The 13,279-nt window shown below is 39.3% G+C and overlaps 1 protein-coding gene across 1 annotated transcript in view; it reads left to right on the top strand.

Moving 5' to 3' along the window:
* The window catches only part of cdh7a (cadherin 7a), a 262,279-nt gene that overhangs the window by 230,149 nt on the left and 18,851 nt on the right, over nucleotides 1-13,279 (top strand). Inside the window, exon 10 of the mRNA XM_039754344.1 lies at nucleotides 3,701-3,952. Coding sequence (XP_039610278.1) covers nucleotides 3,701-3,952 — 252 coding nt within the window. The remainder of the gene's footprint in view (nucleotides 1-3,700; nucleotides 3,953-13,279) is intronic.

The following is a 13,279-nucleotide window of genomic DNA, read 5'->3' on the forward strand; positions in this document are numbered from 1 at the left end:
TACTCCGATTATATTATATAGGCAGGCAGTGCACAGGGCAAATGAGAGCCACAAGTAAGGCGCTATGGAAGAGGGCAGTCAAGGGCGAGCCAAAATGGTTACTGATTAACCCTTAGGAGGTGATATTCCTTACTTCAAACTCAAAAGAACTGAAAACCACCCAAAACTCTAATTTCGTTGAGTTTTGCTTTTTGCAATTGTAAAAATGCATACAAAATGAGTTTTTGGGATGATTTAATGAAACTATATGCAAAAGGAAATTTGTACTGTATATTTCATCCATCACTATTTGCCACCTATAATTTAATGCAGTGTGTTGCTTTCATAAACACATTCCCCAACATATAATATAAGCTTCTTTTATAACTAGTCTGTCACTTCTGAAGACAGCATTTATAAGAGTCATAATTTATGCATATATAACACTCCTTATTAAAATGAGTGGTGTTTTCAATGATTTACATAATTCAGCTAATCTTTCGGATTAAAAAAACAAGATTTGTATTTTATTCATTCATGAATTTGTTCACTCATTCACTCTCAAATCCACTTATTTCTTTGAAGGAATGTAAAGCCCTGGAGTTTATCCCAGCAGCTTTGGGAGCAAGAAACGCAGTAACACTGTATGGAATGGCAGACTGATGCACTTACCCACAGAAGGCTTCTGTATCAGACCAGCACACACTTGCCAGTTAACCTAACGTGTGTGACACATTTGGGATGTTTGAGGAAAACACAGAAGAAGATATAAAAATGTATAGGCAGCCAAAAAAGAAGGCAAAAGAGGGCAGTGGTGAGAGTCAAGGCACAAGGCTTCGAGGAGGTTTGTGAAAAACAGGAGACAAAAGAAGAAGAGATGAGGATTTTTACAATAGTGAAAACCAGGAACAAGGCTGGGAAGGATTTCTAGTCAGATAAAGCAGATGAAAAATGTGCAAGGTGTGGTCTTGAGTGACATGATAGGATCAAGAAGAGATGGAATAAGTACTTTGAAGAGCTTTGAATGAAGAAAAGTCAAGGGTAGTATCTGGGGATAGAGTCCAAATTGAAGAGAATAGGAAGACAAAGGAGGCACTAAAGAGAACAAAGAATTGAAAGGTAACAGGACCAGATTAGATGCCAGCAGAAGTTTGGAAGAGTTTAGGAGAAGACAGGGTAGATGTGTTGATGGATCCAATGCAGATGATCTATGGACTGGCGAAAGTACCACAGGAGTGGAAGGACAGTGTGATTGTACCCATTTATAAGGAGAAGGGCCACATTCAGGATTATGGAAATTATAGAAGAAGTGCTTCTTGGATTCATTCCCAAATGCACTTCCTCTTAATTTCCACTTGATGTCCTTGATTCACCATTAAGTTCTAATTTATCAATGCCTTTGAGAATGTTAAATACCTGGATGCAGTCTCCTCATCTTGAGACACAAACATTTCAGTCTCATTCAAGTTGTTACTCGAATATAAAATAAACACTTTCGCAAATTTATAATGAAACAAGTGTGCTTTTATTAAAGAATGAAACTGAATAACAAAAAATTTCAAGTGTCAACAACATACCAAGAAGACATTAATCACTAGTGTTTGTGTGTCTGTTGATATGCCTTCAGCGATATCTTTTACAGGTAGCAAAACTGTTACAGACTGAAATCAAACGCTTCTTCTTTTTGGGCACATACACTGTCGGCAGAGCACTGCCAGATCTAAACAGCACCGTGGCGAATTGCTCGTGTACTGAAGTGATTTTAGCCGCAGGTGGAAGTCCCATTTTACTTTATGGTGCCAAGCAGAGTTGCATTGTGTTACAACAGTCTATTAGCCAGTGAAAGCACTGTGAAGAAGCTGTCTGTTGTTATGGTCCTGACTTTGTCCAGTCTGATAACGGTCATGGGACATCGTATCTTTGATTGCCGGTACAACAAACTGTTCAGAGAAGGCATCAGCCACGGCTCTGCTCTTATGAAAAGAATGGAGATAAATGCCATCATCAACTCAGAGAGGGAGAGGCAAGTTCATTATACCACGTGAATGTCACTGAGAAAATAAAACTGAATAATAAAAAAACAAGCGCTAACTTTCACATTAGCCAAAATTTATACCGGGTTTGACAGACTCAAAACAAATGTGTGTTTGCATTATATTGTAGAAATAAAATTGTATTTACGCGTGTACCACGTGCACATTTTTCCCGAAAATTAGCATTAGAAAATCAGGTGCGCGTCATACACGAGGAAATGTAATTCTGTAATGTTTACTTCTTCTGCTTGGGCTCGCTTGCTCTCTCTCTCTCTCTCTCTCTCTCTTGCTCCCTCGCTTGCTCACGCACTTGCGCTCTTTCTCTCTCGCTTGCTTGTGCCCTCTCTCTTCCTGTACAATCACAATACGCATCGTACACGGGGCAAAACGATTTTCGCGAATTTTCTTTATAAAACTTAGGGTGCGCATCTTACATGAGGGCGCGTGGAACATGAGTAAAAAACATAACATAAGCAGCTCACTTCTCAAAACTCGGAGCGCCTGGTCTTGAACTCAGGACCTTCGAGTTATAAGGCAGTACTTCTTACTTCTACACCATTCAAGAATACGTGTAAACTCCTGTCGATTGAGATTTGAGCTTACGTTTTTAACTCATTGACAGCCACATGTAAATAGAATGCTTTTTCTTTTCTTTGGTTGTATTCTTGAATAAAAGCGCACATGTTTATTTGATATTTGAACTAAAGTCTTCACACATTAATCACTTTTCATCATTATTAGCATAACATTGAAAATGTTTCTGCTTTAGGTATGTGTTCAACATTTCTTGCATTTTCTTTCATCTTATGCTTACCCAGATCATTATAGACACGGAAAACACATGAAATGCATGTATTCCAAATAACGATATACTGTATTATTTACCCTCTATAACTCCAGGCTCCTCACACGCAGATAAAGAGCCTTGGCTTGAGCTGGGAGAGCTGAGCTCCGTCAAGGCAGGGGATGGGACAGCAGGCTACTTATGCTAATCGATACATTTACAACATTTACAAAACAAAAGACACTGAATGGAGAGGTGCAAAGAGATTTAAGGTGGACCGGGATTACGATTTTTTCCGTAGGCTTCAGGAATTCTAGTGTTAATACTCTGAGTCTGTCACAGTAAGGCCATGTTTTCAAGTCCTGGGATGCACTTGGTTACTCTCCTCTGCACAGCTTCAAGTGCTGTTATGTTTTCTTGTACTGTGGTGACCAGAACTGCACACAATACTCCAGATGTGGTCTTAAAAGTGCATTGAATAGTCTGAACATAACACCCCTTGATTTATATACACCAGTTTTAATGATATAACCTAACATTTTAGATAGATAGATAGAACTTGCCTTTTTAATTGCTTCTGTGGATTTTTTGGTCAATAAAAAAATGCTGTGGCAACATAATTCCCTAAATCCTTTTTAGAGGTTGCTTCCTGTAGGTCAGTGTCTGTCATCTTGTGTTTATAGCTGATGTTCTTTTTGCCCACGTGTAGCACTTTGTACTTGTCTACGTCTATTCTGTGCAGGTTATCCTGGTCAGACATTATTCATTCCTCTGCAGATAACCATATAACTTACAATTCTGTGCAATTGTGATTTTATTTTGTGGGGTGAAAGAATTTTTAAAGATATTTTTATTAATAGTTTTTAGTTCTTGTTTTAATGAACAATATCTTTGTCATTTCTAGATAATACTGCATCGATTCTTACCAAAAGAAGTGACTTCAGAAGACAAGAGCAATCAATTTATAAGTTGCCAATCTTGATCGTGGACAGCGGGACTCCTTCACTAAGCAGCACAAACACGTTAACAATTCGGGTTTGTGACTGTGATACAGATGGCACGGCCCAATCCTGTAATGCCGAAGCATATATTCTACCAGCTGGACTTAGCACAGGAGCACTTATAGCAATATTAGCCTGCGTCCTCACATTGTTAGGTAAGTTTGTGCATTTTTTCCACTAATAGTTAACCACTTAGTTACATTGTATGAGGGATATTTAAAACCTTTCCGGAGGAGCAGTAATTAGTCGTGTATGAGAGTGTCATGTGACTAGTTCTGTCTGGTAGGCTGGCTGCCCTTGCAGTTTATTATAAAAGTTGTTTTGTTTTTGAAATCTATACATATAAAAGTCAAATACCACTGACACACTCATCACGAAATATCCGAGCCATGAGGACTTGGGACTTCAAATTTGGAATGTAGGTTACCCTTAGCCCATAGGTGAGCACTAAGAAACGGTCTTTAAAATTTTGTAGTCCAAGTGCAAAATCTCTTATAGTTTTTAGACCCATTTGTATGCCTGGCCGCTTTTCACAAGAGAACTGCTTAACGGATTTAGAACGGGTTTTTTTCTAGAATTTGCTTGAACATTCCGTTGATTTTGCGACTTTCTCATCGCGCTAAGTATCATAATTCGCTTGCGGTACCGATTTATTAGCGCAAATCTGAGAGAGACTCATCAGGCTGCTTTACCTCCTCACTCACACGTCTGCCTCGGGGCGTAAGCTTAACTCCACTTAGTTAGCAAACGAGGGAACTACATAACAGATTTAAATCTTTTTTTTTTTTTTTATAATTTGCTTGAACATTCCGGTTGATTTTGTGACTTCTCTCATTGCACTAAGAATCATAGTTCGCTTGCAGGAGCGATATATTCGTGCTAATCCAAGACAGAGGCTGCGAGCCGAGGGGATGGGGAAGAGTGACGTCAGGAGTAAAGAGCTGGGCAGGGCCATCCTCACTGTCCTGTTTCACTAATACGCGGGGGATGGCTAGTTCTTAATAAAAAAAAGTAAAAAAAAAGTGCTGAAACTTTTTGAACATCCCTTGTGTATTGCTGTTTCAAGTTGCTTAGATATTTGTTTGTAAACCTGTTAGAATTTTATCAAAAAGTAAAGGCCCTTTGAAAATGATGAGGTAACTGCAACAGCTAGAAGCTGACAAAGCGCAAAGGTTGAACTTTGATGGCTTATAAGACTTAAAAGAGATTCTCGTTTATGTTTTATTTAAGAATCAACTTTGTCACATATGTTTCTCCTAAAATCCCTTAGAAGAAATAGCTTTAGACAAAAAGAAGACAGGAGATACAGCGGAGGTAAAAGCAGTCAAAGTTGAGAATCTGGTTTAAAAAAGCGTGGTATATTTTTGAGATCTCTTTCTAGTCTTGTTTTAATCTCTTTAAAGACTTCATATATTTACTTATTATTGTACTGATGCCTCCATCCAAAGTGACTTACAACATATGAAATACTATTGGCTGCATTTATGTTGCTAATTGAAGCACAGGCTCTTGAAATGAACTTTCTCAAAGTCACACACTGGTGTCAGCGGTGGGATTGGAACCCACATTCTCAGGATTTTGATGTCCAAAGTCTTAACCGGTACACCACGCTACCTGCCTTTTCTTCTCGAATGAGTAGGATCTAACTGAAACACAGCCATATAATTCAGAGCAACCAATCATATTAGTTCAGAAACAAACACTACAGTTTTGTAATCATAGTAAAGTGTATTACTACAAAATGCAGCCTGCCACACATTTCACAAAAATGTAAATTCTTTCAAATTGCAAAAAAAAAAAAATTCAAGACACTACTTGGAAAATCCTAGCCCACTGTGTGACTTTACTGAGATCTTTGCTGACACACAAGAGGAGACCCTCATGAGAACATCGGGGTATTGTTTTGCCTCAGGAGACAAATCTGAGCAGCAGGAGACCAAGGACAATGTCTCCATTTTATTTCTTTCTGATTTTGCTGTCTAGGATAAACCAAAATGATATGAATGAGATCTTCTTTTTGGTATGTCATTCCACACGTTTGTGATGGATTATGGGTAGTGACAACACTCATCACATAGCACAGCACTCTGCCATAAGTCTAGTTGAAGCCAAATGAATACGGACGCTCCTCTGCATTGCTGAACAACACACCGTAGTGAGATTTCTTTGGGTAGAGAGAGTGAAACCTGCTGAAATTCACCAAAAATGCTGGCTTATGCTGTTTGGGTACACATCTTGTGCAAACTATACAGTACCCCTAAATGATCATGTTCTATGGTCTGTGCAGATTCATAGCTGATATTCAAATGTGCAACAATAGGGGACAATGTAATCCATCGGTCCTCTCTGATGAAGGCATTCGCCATGTCATGTGGCCTTGTGTGCACTATGTTGATGGTCAACCAGATAGAACTTTGTTTCCATTGCACTTGTTCTTTCTTGCTTTCAACCTTACTTCCCATTCATAACCTTTTCATTGAGTCCTGCTGTTTTCATTTTTGTATATAGCCAACATCCTTCAGTGAAAAGATGTGTGTATGGAGACAGTCGAGGAGCAGTGGAACAGGTTTAAAAATGTGTTACGTGTAATGCAGGACAGATACATACCTAAAATTGGAATTAATAGGACATTTAAAAAAAAACTCCACAGTGAATTAATAAAGATTTAAAAAAGCAGTTGCAAAAGAAAAAACTGATTTATAAAGGCATATAAGACTAATAACTGCAAAGTGAATCGTAGAGTGTATGAGAACATGAGGGCAACAATTAAGAAGGACATCAGGGATGCTGAAAGACAGTTGGAGAGGAATACAGCAGATAAGGCGAAAGACGACCATATGAGATTCTTTCAGCATTTTAGTAGTAAAAGAACAGTCAAGGAGGAGGTCAAGTGCATCAGAAATAGTAAAGGGGAATTGAAAGATACAGACAATGAAATAGCGGATGCCCTAAACTTACATTTTTCTGAGGTGTTTACAAGTGAGCAAGTAGATAACCTGAGGGCAGCAACAGGGACTACTAAGGAGGTACTGAGGAATTTGGAAATTGTACAGGGAGAAGCGCTGCTCAGATTAAATAATCAAACAAATCACCAGGACCAGATAATATTTACCCTCAAGTTCTTAAGGAGGCTAGCAAGTGCAACTATAGGTCAGTAAGCTTAACATGCATCACAGGAAAATTAATGTAATGAATTATTAAGGACAAGATTGAGCAACACATGGCAAGGACCGGAGTTATTTTGATCAGTCAGCATGGGTTCAGAAGAGGGAGGTCGTGTTTTACTAACATGCTGGAATTCTATGAGGAGGCAACAAAAGGATACGATCAAAGTGGAGCAGATGATATTATTTATCTTGACTTTCAGAAAACATTCGATAAGGTGCCACATGAGAGGTTGGGCATCAAATTAAAAGAAGTGGGAGTTCAGGGTGATATTTTTAGATGGAGGCAGAATTGGCTCAGACACCGTGAGCAGAAGGTGATGGTGCAAGGAACCTCATCAGAATTGGCCGATGTTAAGAGTGGTGACCAGCAGGCGGCAGTGCCAGGGCCTCTGCTCTTTTTAATATATATAAATGTTTTAGATAGGAATATAAGAAACAAGCTGGTTAAGTTTCCTGCGGTGGGCTGGTGCCCTGCCCGGGGTTTGTTTTGTGCCTTGCGCCCTGTGTTGGCTGGGATTGGCTCCATCAGGCCACCGTGACCCTGTAGTTAGGATATAGCGGGTTGGATAATGGATGGATGGATGGTTAAGTCTGCAGATGATACTAAGATAGGTGATTAGCAGATAATTTGGAATCCATTATATCATTACAGAAAGACTTGGACAGCATACAGGCTTAGGCAGATCTATGGCAGATGAAGTTTAATGTCAGTAAATGCAAAGTATTACACATAGGAAGTAAAAATGTTAGGTTTGAATACACAATGGGTGGTCGGAAAATCGAGAGTACACCTTATGAGAAGGATTTAGGAGTCATAGTGGACTGTAAGCTATCGACTTCCAGACAGTGTTCAGATGCCATCAAGAAGGCTAAAAGAACGTTAGGTTATATAGCACCTTGATGTGTGGAGGACAAGTCACAGGAGGTTATGTTGAAGATTTATAACCTACTGGTGAGGCCTCATCTGGAGTCATGGGTGCAATTTTGGTCTCCAGGCTACAAAAAGGACATAGCAGCACTAGAAAATGTCCAGAGAAGAGTGACTTGGCTGATTCCAGGGCTACAGGGGATTAGTTATGAGGAAAGATTAAAAGCAAAAGAAGATTAAGAGGAGACCTGACTGAAGTGTTTAAAATTATGAAGGGAATTAGTCCAGTGGATCAAGACTTTTATTTTGAAATAAGTTAACCAAGAACACGGGGACACAGTTGGAAACTTGTTAAGGGGATATTTCGCACAAAAATTAGGAAGCTTTTCTTTACACAAAGAATGATAGACAATTGGAATATGCTACCAATTAGTGTAGTAGACAGAAAGACTTTAGGGACGTTGGTGTTTTTTTGAAAGAAATAAGTGGATATGAGTGGCGAGCTTTGTTGGGCTGAATGGTTTGTTCTCGTCTAGAGTGTCCTAATGTTCTAAATTCTATGGAAGATACTTTTGTAGCCCCTAAACTATGTCCCAACCTAATTCTGTCTCTAAGCTTTGCCGCCAATTCCTTTAACTTTATGGTAAACTTTGCCAACTGGGTGACCTCCTAAAGACAGGTGGGTGCCTTTCCTAATCACATCCAATCACTTGACTTGACCACAGGTAGACTCCCAACAAGTGCTGATCGACACAATGGGATGCACCTGAGGTAAAATTTCAAGCGTCATTGCAAAGGCTCTAAAATATTGTGTCAAATTTTTATTTTTTCAATAAGTTGGTTTTATTATCCTGGGATATTGAGTGTTGATTGATGAGGAAAAAATAAATTGCAGTAATTTTAGCATAAGGCTGCAACATAGCAAAAAATGTGAAGGTGAAGGTGACTAAATACTGTCCAGTAGGTAGGATTTTAGAGAAGCACAGCAGCCCACCAGTATGTGTCCACCCCCCTTTATCTTAATACTTTTCTATCCTGGCTTCACGGCCTACAATTGGAAATCTGAATGTGTTTTCTGCAGCCATTCAAAGACGTGCCATCATGAACTCCCATTACATGTTATTTTGCCATTTTAAATAAATGAACAAAAATCCTTTCTATGCCAAACGTCGTACTCTGAAGGTACATCCTTATTTTTCACATGTGCCTTACTCTTTACAATCAAAATGATGTTGTGAGGATCAGAAAAGATGCCAGTGTTGTGGATTGAACTGACAGCAATGGAATTTGAAATCCTGTGCTTAGTGACAAAGGCTACACTACAAAATATTTAAAGAATGTTACTTCATTTTGTTTTTTTAAGTAAAAATCTTAGTAGGTTGCATGGTTCATTATAGGGTCACCTTGGTCATACCATATCAGAGTCATTTGTTTAGTGTATTAAACTCTTTTGTTCAAATTATAAACATTAAACAGTCTTTCGCATTAAAGGGCTGGCAAGGTGGCACGGCAGTTACTTCTGCCTCACAGCATGCGGCTCCACAAACGACGCCTTCTGTCTAATATGCTGTCTGGTTAAATTGCGGTATTGAATCACCCGAGGGTGTGTTTGTGCATTTTCATACACCCTCTGTGTCCCATCTGGGGTAAAATCGTACTCATTGCTACTGGGCTATACTGTATGTGACTGCACATCGGATAAGGGGGATCTGAAATAAGATGGGCTGCACTTTCTTCTAGCAAGACATTTGTAGCACGGCGACAGTAAAAGTACTAGACTGCAAATACTGTCTGTTCCTTTTCTGAAGGATCTAGAAGCAAGTAAAAAATGAATATAAAAATATATATTTAAAAAAAAGATTTTTTAAGTGATACAATTTTATTCAAAAATGCACTAAAATATTTTTTTCTTGTACTAAGGTTTTTTTGGTCATATGTGACTAAAAATAAAATCATGGGGCACCCATAAAAGAATTAACTAAATTCAATTCAAATGCATAGACTCAAATGATTCCCAAAAAAGAACTCTTACAATTTGAAAATGTCTCCAATTATAACCATTACCTACATACTTTAACTCTTTGAGAGCTGAATATTTATTATTTATTCTAAAAAGTACATAAAGCAATGTTTTCACATATAAATCAACATAAAATGAATGTTGCTGTGTGCTGTGGCTGCTGTTGGCGTCTCTGGCAACAGGAGCTGCGTGGGGGCGGCTCAATGGCCAGCGGGAATACATGACTGTCTTTGAGCAGCAGGTGGGTGGCTGTGGCAGTCATAATGCAAAGCAATCTGGTTTGTGCCACTTGTCATCATAAGTGTGTGACGATGTGGGTTCTGCTCCATGCTCCCATCCGCTGTTCGGGAGCCTTTGAACCCAACACCGTCGGTAATGCTACCGATGAGCTAGACAGTGAGGCAACAACATAACATTTGAGCAAGGGGATGGTTTAAAAGTGCAAAAAAACAGTCAATCAAAAACAGTGTTCAAAGTAAATGCAGTGCTTTTCAAAGTTAAATAAATAATCCATTAAAGAAAACGTGGAGGTTAAAAATCAATAGAATATGAAAAACAATCCTTTAAAACGAGGTTAAAACGTTCATCAGGAAGCAGTCTTTAAAATCAATGACAAGCCCGGTGCTCCTTTTAAACTAGCGTCTCACCTGCTTCTCCCGGTTGGGCTTTACAGCAGGCGAGATGCTCTCTATGCAGCTGACCTTCTCAGTGCCTGCGTCTGTTGTCAGTTGCCTTACCGATCCTTGGCTCCGGTCGGCTCCTCCAGACAGCTACTTGGGATTCCCCTAACGGCCAAGGTTCTCACGCATGGAACACCACGTCCCAAGTCCTGACTCCCACTACCTTCCGCGGAGAGTACTGCGCCTTCCGGTCACTCCCGTCCTTCATAAAGTAATCTCTACGGTAGTGACCACATGTACTACTTCCCCGGGTGTCAGCCAAACACCCGGGCTGCCTGCTCAGCTGCCGCGAGCTTAACTCTCGCTCACTCGCTCTCCTGCACCGACTTGCTCGCCTCCTGCTGCAACCTCCGTCCTTCTTTCACCAGCCACCTCCGTCTTTCTTTCTTTCTCTCTTTCCCTTCTTTCACCAGCCACCTCCGTCTTTCTTTCTTTCATACGAATAATTGAGGTCTACAAAATACGGAATTAAGGGTCTGAACATTTCTATGAATTAAGGTTTCTGTTTCTGATTTTTAATAAATTTGCAAACTTTTCTACAAGCATGTTTTCACTTTGACGTTATGGGTTATTAATTCTACATTGATGGGCAAAAATGGCAAATTTATCTATTTAAAATGAAATCTAAAACACAATAAAGTGTGCAGAAAGTGAAGGGGTCTGAGTACTTTCAGAAAGTGACAAGTTAGATACGGTAACTCTATTTACTGGACATAAGTGATATAAGATGAAATATACATTTAGGAAAGTAGAATAAATGAGTGCATGGCAGTGATGAATCACAATGAGAAGAACAGCACGATAAACTAACGAAAAAACTAAGCACATAGCTTTCTACAAGTAGTGCCACAAGAAATAAATGAGGAGTGTGTGACACGCAAGCAGCTTTATTGATTTTTCTCCCATTTACAGGACGACACATCAAGTTTTGTGCAATTAGTTACTATTATTGTGAAATGCTCCACACTATATGGAGACGTGTGCCTTTTATGTAGTATACTACAGGGTGAGCACTGTCATTTGCTACCACTGAAAATTCACCTTTAAATATACAAAGTTATTTCTAAATTTGTCAAAATGCAGTAAATTATTCCAGACCAGTGAATCCTACCCAGAGGACAATTCACTGTGTTTTGTTAATTCACCGTACCAAAGACATTGCAGCAGAAAGTCAACAGTACATAACAAATGAGTGCAATTCATTTATTAGTCCAAGAAAAAAGAATCTTCTAAAGCAAGTGCATTTAGACTTTATAGAATTATTGTTATATAGAAAATACCTTGTTTTTGTCTGTAATGACATCATTTTTTTTTTATCAGTTTCAAAAAGGAAAGCGGCTTTGTACAAACAGGTATCATTTATTGTATGCCCCAGTCCAGAATAATCTGTTGTCTTATGTTCATACATTTAGCTGCAGAGTCTTTCAAACAAAAGTATCCCAGCGCTATCTATAAAACATATACACCCCCATAGAAGAATTCACATTTTACTTCTTCATAGCATCAAATTAAAGTGGATTTAATTTGACTCTTTAATATCAATGTGAAAACAGGTCTCTGGAAATTGGTCTAAATCTATAAATATATACTAGCCGCATAAGTCTGTGCTGTAAAAACTATTGAAATCATCAGAAAAAATTTTTTTAAAATGTAGAGATGTCTGGTAATTGAAAGGAACTACTCTGGGCATCTCTCTCCAAGGAGGATTCATTTTGCCGACGTGCTCGCCTCGCTTGTGTATTAGCGGCAGGAGGAAAAGTAAAAGGGATACCGTTTTGCCAATGTTAGCAGCTAAGCAACTTTGTTTTTCTTCGGAGGTTTCGTTTTGCCGACGTGCTCGCCTCTCTTGTGTATTAGCAGCAGGAGGAAAAGTAAAAGGGATAGTGTTTTGACGATGTGCTCGCCTTGCTTCTGTATTAGCTGCTAAGCGAGTGACTCTTTCTTCGGAGGTTTCGCTTTGCCGACATACTGACCTCGCTTGTGTATCCTCGGAGTTGGAGCCCTTAGCCTAACTCCACCTCTCACTCCTGGAACGGACAAACACACACACTTCCACAATATTAGGGCTGGGCAAGTTAATGCATTATTATCTTGTTAACACAATTAATTAACGCCAACAATTATTTTATCGTGCATTAATGCAGTTTTTATTATTATTATTATTATTATTATATTGAAAGCCTCTTTAGCTAGCAATCGATAGAGATCAATGATCTTTTTGTTACATCGCTTTTTGATATGCTTTTGCTGGAAGGACATTTAGCATTGTTGATTTGACCTCGAGTCCCTGCACGTATGTGAGTAGCGAAGAGCAAACAGCTTCTAAAATGGCATGTGGGGAGATACCAAAGTGAATTCTCAAAGCAAAACTTTTATCGTATTATGACTGAATCAGACTCTGATTTGTTGGACTCCGATTTTGATACAAGTGATCTGGAGATGGAGATAAAAAACGAAAGTGAGGTACTGGCGTCAGCTGATCGGTCCCCAGCTGATTGTGGTGCTGCACACATTTGTGTAGCTGATGCACATATGGCAACGTTCGCCTGGGAGGACAGTCACGATGTCAGAAGGTACAAACCAGATTGCGTCTCACTGCAACTGCCACCCGCGTGCACCCATCTCACAAAGACGGCCAGGCAGTCAGCCCACCATGCATTCCTGCTGCTGCTGCTGCCGCAAACTGCAAACAGGCAGCAACAGATGTTTTATATTGATTTATGTGTGGAACCATTGCTTTGAGTTTT

The sequence above is a fragment of the Polypterus senegalus genome, chromosome 5 (genome assembly GCF_016835505.1).
Source record: "Polypterus senegalus isolate Bchr_013 chromosome 5, ASM1683550v1, whole genome shotgun sequence".
Classification (NCBI taxonomy): domain Eukaryota; kingdom Metazoa; phylum Chordata; class Cladistia; order Polypteriformes; family Polypteridae; genus Polypterus; species Polypterus senegalus.